Raw genomic sequence first — 9,389 nt, forward strand, 5'->3', positions numbered from 1 at the left:
CAAATTGGTCGTGTTGCCTCGTGTTGTGGCAACAATTGCAAGGCACTCTCGACAAAGTACCTGTTTTTGGTCAACATCATCCTGTCTGTAGCCGAAATATTTCCATATAATTGACGATGCATTTCTTTTTGCAACCAAATTCTAAATTTCGGTCTTTTTTGCCTGTTCCTCGCTCATCATTTCATCACGCGCAAGCAAAGCCTGCATGTCAACCACATGCAGCAACGAACTAAGTGTTTAAAATAATAAAAATAATAATAATAATAATAATAATAAACTGTGTATCCAATAACCCATACATCTGAGTAAATTATGTTATATCAGACAGATATAATGCTAGTTTAACATAAAAAAAATATATATATTGTAGACTGATATATGTTACCTTACTAAATCGCACGTTCTGCGATGTGACTATTGCGGATGCATACATCGCAATGTCGATGCTGAAACGATATATCGTGCAGCCCTACTCTGTTCCCGAGCCAGCAGCCATCCATACCATAGACACGCAGAGCAGAGATCACTCACACATATGGCCTCTCAACCCATCCATACATTCAATGATCAATCCAAATGCCTCCAGTCAATTAAGCTTTGTCATATAACGTTACATCCATCCCTGAAAAACAATACGCTCCCATAATAATTACACACACAAACGCATGCAAGCATACACACACACACACACACACACACACACACACACACACACACACACACACACACAAACAGTGCACACACACACACACACACACACACAAAGAGACACACACTCAGACACACAGACCGTAGCTGTATGTCTCTAATGTTGTTGGTCACGGCATGTGGGATGGTAAACAGGTGGTGTTGCTTAGCCAAACACATCTCATGGATTAAAGACACCACCAGCAAATAAACTCAGCAAAAAAAGAAACGTCCTTTCACTGTCAACTGCGTTTATTTTCAGCAAACTTAACATGTGTAAATATTTGTATGAACATAACAAGATTCAACAACTGAACAAGTTCCACAGACATGTGACTAACAGAAATTGAATAATGTGTCCCTGAACAAAAGGGGGGTCAAAATCAAAAGTAACAGTCAGTCTCTGGTGTGGCCACCAGCTGTATTAAGTACTGCAGTGCATCTCCTCCTCATGGACTGCACCAGATTTGCCAGTTCTTGCTGTGAGATGTTAACCCACTCTTCCACCAAGGCACCTGCAAGTTCCCGGACATTTCTGGGGGGAACGGCCGTAGCCCTCACCCTCCGATCCAACCGGTCCCAGACGTGATCCGGGCTCGTCGCTGGCCATGGCAGAACACTGACACACGCACAGAACGAGCAGTATGGCTGGTGGCATTGTCATGCTGGAGGGTCATGTCAGGATGAGCCTGCAGGAAGGGTACCACGAGGGAGGAGGATGTCTTCCCTGTAACGCACAGTGTTGAGATTGGCTGCAATGACAACAAGCTCAGTCCGATGATGCTGTGACACACCGCCCCAGACCATGACGGACCCTCCACCTCCAAATCGATCCCGCTCCAGAGTACAGGCCTCAGTGTAATGCTCATTCCTTCGACGATAAACACGAATCAGACCATCACCCCTGGTGAGACAAAACCGCGACTCATCAGTGAAGAGCACTTTTTGCCAGTCCTGTCTGGTCCAGCGACGGTGAGTTTGTGCCCATAGGCGACGTTGTTGCGGGTGATGTCTGGTGAGGACCTGCCTTACAACAGGCCTACAAGCCCTGAGTCCAGCCTCTCTCAGCCTATTGCGGACAGTCTGAGCACTGATGGAGGGATTGTGCGTTCCTGGTGTAACTCGGGCAGTTGTTGTTGCCATCCTGTACCTGTCCCGCAGGTGTGATGTTCGGATGTACTGATCCTGTGCAGGTGTTGTTACACGTGGTCTTCCACTGCGAGGACGATCAGCTGTCCGTCCTGTCTCCCTGTAGCGCTGTCTTAGGCGTCTCACAGTACGGACATTGCAATTTATTGCCCTGGCCACATCTGCAGTCCTCATGCCTCCTTGCAGCATGCCTAAGCCACGTTCACGCAGATGAGCAGGGACCCTGGGCATCTTTCTTTTGGTGTTTTTCAGAGTCAGTAGAAATGCCTCTTTAGTGTCCTAAGTTTTCATAAATGTGACCTTAATTGCCTACCTTCTGTAAGCTGTTAGTGTCTTAATGACTGTTCCACAGGTGCATGTTCATTAATTGTTTATGGTTCATTGAACAAGCAACAGTGTTTAAACCCTTTACAATGAAGATCTGTGAAGTTATTTGGATTTTTACGAATTATCTTTGAAAGACATGGTCCTGAAAAAGGACGTTTCTTTTTTTGCTGAGTTTATATTCATCACACACACACAGTTTGTTTTACTATCCTTGTGGGGACCAAACAATTGATTCCCATTCAAAATCCTATTTTCCCTAACCCTAACCCTAATTGTAACCCTAACCCAAAACCTAACCCGTAAGCCTAAAATAGTATTTTTCCTAGTGGGGACCGGTGAAATGTTCCCACTTGTCAACATTTTCCTTGTTTTACTATCCTTGTGAGGACTTCTAGTCCCCACAAGGATAGTAAAACCAAACACCAGACACACACACACACGCAACCCCACACCCTGTCAAACAATACAGCAATTCCTCAGGAATCTTTAACGGTGTGTGTGTGTGTGTGGTAATTAAGAAATTAATAAAACAAAAAAGGAAAACAATTAGTCATGGAGATACACTCATGTCCTCTGTGGCATCTCCTCAATGAACCCACACATACACACGCACACACACACACACAGCATAGCCTAATCTGCCCTGAAACCCAGCCAGGAGTCAAAGACACACTTGAGAGAAAAGCGCTTTCTGAGAGGAGTGCTGGATGGAATCCAGAAAGCCAGATTATTGTTGCTTAGAGAGAATGAAGCAGTGTAAGCTCATTAAAGACTGAAACTGTCTGCTGTTTAACAGGCCTAAGAGGAATTTAATTGTGTTACTTTGTCTCAAAGACTCTTCTTCTGGGAAAAACTCAAGCTAGTGTTTAGTTAGCGTCTCTTTTTGTAGCATGCATCTAAACACACACAGAGGTCATGACAGGTCGGGTTCTCTTTGATGTGTAGAAACAAAAAACACGTTTGAGAGATCACACATCTTTGTTTGGTCAACGAAATCAACAGCAAATCTTTGCTAACGAGGGTTTAAAGGTCATCATTGCTACGGCATTGACTGGCTATCCTTCCTCATCTTCTTTATAGCCACCTTTCCTATGCAACCATGTGAAACACCATCTCAGGGCTGCTCTGTGCCTTCAGTAGGGGGAGAACTATGTCTAGATTCTCTCCACTCCAAGGACCCGTTATGGTTGAGGAGCAGTACAGCCTCTGCATCACTGCTTTCCTGCATTCTCTAGAGCAGCAGCTACAGTAGGCCAGTTCAGCGAGGGCCAAATGTGTGTCAGAGTTGGAGAGGTTGGGAAAACAAACTCTCATGCTTTTTCATAGTTCAACTATGTCGTAAAAATGCCTCAAACTGCACCAGGTTTATTTCCATCAGTGAGAGAAAGCAAATTACACACACAGCCTCTAACACACACACACTAACACACAGCCTCTAACACACAGCCTCTAACACACACACACTAACACACACTAACACACAGCCTCTAACACACACACACTAACACACAGTCTCTAACACACACACACTAACACACAGCCTCTAACACACACACAGTAACACACAGCCTCTAACACACACACACTAACACACAGCCTCTAACATACACAGACTAACACATGTGAAGAGAAAACACACACTAACACACAGCCTCCCACCGGGTTTTAAGAGGTGCAGAGAGGAGAAAAAGAGAGAGCGAGAGAGATATAGATGGGGGGAGAGAAGGGATAAACTTGGTGGTATTTAGAATGGTAGAAAGACTCCTATGTAAACAAGTTCACTGATTTTCTCTCTCTCTCGGCCATGAAGATGCAATCAGTGAACTTGTTTACATAGGAGTCTTTCTATCATTCTAAATACCAGCAAGTTTATCCCTTCTCTCTCTCTCAGCCATGAAGATACAGAGAGAGAGAGAGAGACCCAAACTTAAGGAAAGCTTTGACTATGTACAGACTCAGTGAGCATAGCCTTGCTATTGAGAAAGGCCGCCGTAGGCAGACCTGGCTCACAAGAGAAGACAGGCTATGTGCACACTGCCCACAAAATGAAGTGGAAACTGAGCTGCACTTCCTAACCTCCTGCCAAATGAATGACCATATTAGAGACACATATTTCCCTCAGATTACAGAGATCCACAAAGAATGTGAAAACAAACCCAATTTTGATAAACTCCCTTATCTACTGGGTGAAAAACCATAGTGTGCCATCACAGCTGCAAGATTTGTGACCTGTTGCCACAAGAAAAGGGCAACCAGTGAAGAACAAACACCATTGTAAATACAACCCATATTTATGTTTATTTATTTTCCCATTTGTACTTTAACTATTTGCACATTGTTACAACACTGTATATATACATAATATGACATTTGAAAAGTCTTTATTCTTTTGGAACTTCTGAGTGTAATGTTTACTGTTAATATTTATTGTTTATTTCACTTCTGTTTACTATCTACTTCACTTGCTTTGGCAATGTTAACATACGTTTCCCATGCCTATAAAGCCCTTACATTGAAATTGAATTTTGAGAGAGAGAGAGAGAGAGAGAGAGAGAGAGAGAGAGAGAGAGAGAGAGAGAGAGAGAGAGAGAGAGAGAGAGAGAGAGAGAGAGAGAGAGAGAGAGAGAGAGAGAGAGAGAGAGAGAGAGAGAGAGAGAGAGAGAGAGAGAGAGAGAGAGAGAGAGAGAGAGAGAGAGAGAGAGAGAGGAGAGAGAGAGAGAGAGAGAGAGAGAGAGAGAGAGAGAGAGAGAGAGAGAGAGAGAATGTAGTTATAGAGGGCAACACCTGGGCAGCAAGGCTTGAATCAGCAGTCCTGCAGTTAACTGTACAGGGAAAGCACCTGTGCTATAAGACCTCTAGGCAGATGCCGTAGACGGAAAGAGAAGACAGTTACATTGCCATATGAAACCAGGGTAGTAGCAGACTTTCTGGGCAGAGCACAGCACAGATAGACCAAATAAGTCAGGACCACTTTCCACACACATCCCTGTGGTACCAGCCCAGCTAGCAGAAATCAATGGGCCTTCTGTGTGTGTGTGTGTGTGTGTGTGTGTTTTCTCCTCGTCTAATGCATGTGGGGCCCAGTGCTGGTCTGGGATGGTGAAGTTAGGGGTGGTGGTGGGGTGTGGGGAGCTGGTAAGTGATGAAAGCAGGTCCTTGTTGCCCTCTATGGAAGTGAAGCCAGTCCTCATTCCTCCCCCCCATCCCCTCCTTTTCTTCACCCACATAAACTCATATCTGTCCTCCCAAATCAACTCACCCCCTTATCACCCCTTCTTAGATGGTTAAGGGTAACTTTTAAGGAGAACTGCATATTTGGACAACAACCTCTGTGAAGACTGAAACTAAAAACAACACAACTTAATGACCTTAAATAATATATGACTCATTATCTGATGGCCTACTTACATTTCTGATGGTTAGCCTCAAAGGTGTGTGTGTATGTGTGTGTTGAGGGGGGTATATGTGTGGTAGGCAATAGACACACATGCATCCACATGTTCCTATGTTATTGTGTTTACATTTACATTTTAGTCATTTAGCAGACGCTCTAATCCAGAGCGACTTACAGTTAGAGTGCATACATTTTTCTACTTTTTTTCTTCTATAATATAGATCCTAGTGTTCTGGGTTGAGACTTGCCCTATAGAAGACTCCTCCCACCATGGAGGATTTTTGTGGCTGGTTCCCATGGCAACAAATCGCTTGACATGGGAACCAGACTTCCCTAACCCCGGCTCCCTCTATTCTATCTTAAACAGCGCTGTACTCTTACCAGGACTTCCTGGAGCTTTAGGACGCAAATAGAGATGAAACAAGCAGCCAATAGAGTTAGAGCAAAGGTGGGATGAAGACACTTCTACCCAATCAAAACACAGAATCATTCACACACACCCACCTCCTCCCTCACGCCTATCGATAAATCTCTCCACCAATAAATCTCACCATGACCAATCAGGCTTTATGTTGACTCTTTGTTGCCCAATTCCAAACCTCAACCGGAAACCAAAAAGAGGGATAGAAGAGGGCACGAAGCCCTGAGCTGTCCCTACAAGCACCAAAGGTCGTCATTCATTCAGGCTCTTTGTTACACTGCACACACACACAGTTTCCTTACTATACTTCATACTGTTGCTTTGACAGTGAGCTGAGTTAGGTGTCCTGGTAGGAAGAGAGTACAGAGACAGATCTGGTCTTCATTATGACCTACTGTACTGTACAGACTCCCACTATGTCTACTCCACTGGGAGCACAAACACATTGTTCAGGGCTTGTTTAGGGTAACACACACACACGTAATACAGACATACACACACAGTATACACACACCGGTCCCTTTCAACACTCAGCCACTGTCCATGTGTGTACAGTCTCTCTCTCTCTCCTGAATGTATGCATGTATGCACAAGCATACACGCACACATACACATGTGCACACGAAAACATAACCATACACTCACACACTGCTCATCTCCCTAACTTAGTTACGCTCATACACAAACACACTCCAAAAACATCCAGACAATCCCTGTTGATGGTAATCACTTCCCCCATTCACTGAGACAGGCATGTTCCAACCCATCACAAACACACACTGCACCTGCACACATTAACACAATTGACAATGCATCAGAGTTATCTGATGTGTCGTCCTCCTCTCCTCCTCTTTCAGACTCCAAGGATGGGATGGAGGGGAAGGATACATGTTTATAGTATTTGAATAGGGCCTCCTTCCATTCTGTCCTCTCTTTATGTACAGGATGGCACTTGTCATGTAGTGACATTACCTTCCCCTAGACCAGGGTGTCAAACTCATTCCAAGGAGGGCTGAGTTTCTGCAGGTTTTTGGTTTTTCCTTTCAGTTAAGACTTAGACAGTTCCTTACTAATTAGTGACCTTAATTCACCAATCAAGTACAAGGGTGGAGCGAAAACTTGCTCTCACTCGGCCCTCTGTGAAATGAGTTTGACACATGTGCCCTAGACCTTCAGTACTGTCAATGCCACAACAGTTCACTCACCTGTGGTGGGTGTGGGGGTTGGACTAGGGGTGGAGGCTGGGGTGTCTGTGGGGGGATTGGGGTGCGGAGTGGGGGGACGTGGGTCCCCATCATCAGGGGGCTCAGATGAGCTGACAGGGGGGCTCTTCTCCTCATCCATGGGTGTGGCTCACTAGGGGGTGGGGGAACAGGTGTCAAGCCTGAGATAGAGACACAGAGAACCCTGTCAGGCAACACTCATCCACTCTCACATGGTACTTTTTGTCTCTCTCAAATGTTACGAGAGAGAGAGAGAGATTTGATCATGCTTATAACACCAATCAGCAGAGCACCCCAGCATGGAAACAGAAAAAGGAGAAAATCTACCAAACAAACAATAAAATCAAACTACCATACAGTGTTTGTATCTTGACCCTTTCCTCAGAATGTTTCAGAAAAGTTTCATAATCCTAACAGAGTACGCCGAAATTGGCCAACATGGAGGGATTAGAGAGCATGTGCGTGACCACCTCTGAGGGACAGCTGTGCTCTGGCCTGCTTATGCTCCTCACGCAACACACACTGCAAGGCCTCTGTCACAGCTCAGTATGTAGCACAACCAGCCAGCCATTGACATGTTCATATTTCATGTATTGTGCTCACATGGGACATTACATTTATTTCAGAAAACAAATCTCCACTTCTTCCTTCTCATGACTGCCTGGACGCAGTCTAGAACCTTCTGGGCTAGAATCTATTTCGCTCTGGTCGAGATAATTGGCTAACCTTTTATTAAATGGGCTTCTACACTTTTGGCACTTTTAGTCATCTAAACTGACTGTAGCCTACACTAAACACTTACAGTAGCCTAGTATCTTAATGTCACAATATTGTGTCTGAAATATGTGCTTTCTCTATACAAAGATGATAATAAAATCTAAATGGTATCAAACTTTGAATGACTTATTTTAAAACATTTAATGATGTTAGAAAACTTTATGAAGTTGGCAAAGTCCTCAACTAAACAGCTGTGTTGATCCTTCATCACAACTAAAAGCATCTGATCCTTACCTTAACCCTGACCTGAACCAGTACCTGGGCTTGAGGAGAAGAGGTACTGGTTCAACCCTGACCCTAACCTTAACCTAATTTTAACCAATTCTGAAATTAAATATAGGTTCCAGGTCAGGAGTGTCCATATAGGTTTTCCCCATCTCATTCTATTTACCTTGTATTACATGCCTGCCCTGGTTTCTTTCTCCTAACGAGTCCATGCACGCTCACCCCGAGCCAGCCCGACTCAATCCTGTGGGTCCTGTTCAAACTCGATTTATATTGAAGCAAAAGGCGAGGAGTTAGACAACAACATAGGTAGAACTCCTCAAAACCACTTACCTTACTGTTGGTTGCGACACAGGGCACTCGTTGTTCGCTAATTCATTCTCTGACCCCTTTCACAGGTAGACTAGATTCTCCTCTCCTCTGACTTTCCCGTGCTCTCCACTCTTCTGCTCTACTCTCCTCAAACTTCCCCTCTCGTTGTCACCACAACTCTTCTTCTCGTCTCCATAAACTCATTCATGCGTAATTTTAGGACATTTATTGATGCAGAAGTGGACTGTTAGGATTTTGTTCGACAAGTTTCTCTAATTTCAAACCCCCTCGGGGACTCTATTTCTGACTGTGCAGTTCCTCAGCCGGTCAGTGTAGATGTGGGTTCGAGCTCTATGGGCAGTCCCCAGAACAGTCGTTGTCTCGTGTTCAACTTTCCCAGCCATTACAGAGGTTTGACAGTTAGGCAACAACGCTCTCTTTACAAAGTCTAAAAAAACTATTTATAACTTTCCAAACTCACGAGTTGCCTGCTGTTGTAGATGATTCAGTGTTGAAACTTTGGATGTCATCAGACTTGCCCGTACTTCACGCACTCCTGTCTGTCTCTCCTTCCCTCAAACGCTTGTCTGGAGAAAGCTCCAGTCTGTTAGAAAATAAACTACAGTCAGCACTGATTACCGCGCTTCCTCCAGGCACACATTTAGAATTACCCCTAAACTAGAGCCACGGATTGACTAACATGGGATCTCAGATGAGCTACATTATTATATAGACGCATACCTCGATGTGATAATTAGGATTATGATAACAATTTTTATTATCACCATAGTAGGATAATATAGCTAGGCCTAGTATTAAGCAATAATTATAAATTATAACAATTTGAAATCGTTGGGACTAGCCTATGCATAAA

The 9,389-nt window shown here is 44.2% G+C and overlaps 1 protein-coding gene across 3 annotated transcripts in view; it reads right to left on the bottom strand.

The window, feature by feature from the left end:
• Positions 1–9,110, bottom strand: part of LOC121575346 (myoD family inhibitor-like) — a 41,347-nt gene extending 32,237 nt beyond the window's left edge. Inside the window, exons 1-2 of one of the 3 annotated variants that reach the window (XM_041888371.2) lie at positions 8,997–9,110; positions 7,184–7,362 (exon numbers count right to left, since the gene is read on the bottom strand). In XM_041888371.2, the coding sequence (XP_041744305.2) occupies positions 7,184–7,322 (139 nt within the window). In that variant the 5' untranslated portion in view covers positions 7,323–7,362; positions 8,997–9,110. Of the gene's footprint in view, positions 1–7,183; positions 7,363–8,536 lie in introns of all 3 variants that reach the window. The other 2 variants (XM_041888370.2, XM_041888369.2) reach the window with 2 other exon arrangements.
• Positions 9,111–9,389: the final 279 nt, after the last annotated feature.

This window comes from Coregonus clupeaformis, chromosome 10, assembly GCF_020615455.1.
Source record: "Coregonus clupeaformis isolate EN_2021a chromosome 10, ASM2061545v1, whole genome shotgun sequence".
Classification (NCBI taxonomy): Eukaryota; Metazoa; Chordata; class Actinopteri; order Salmoniformes; family Salmonidae; genus Coregonus; species Coregonus clupeaformis.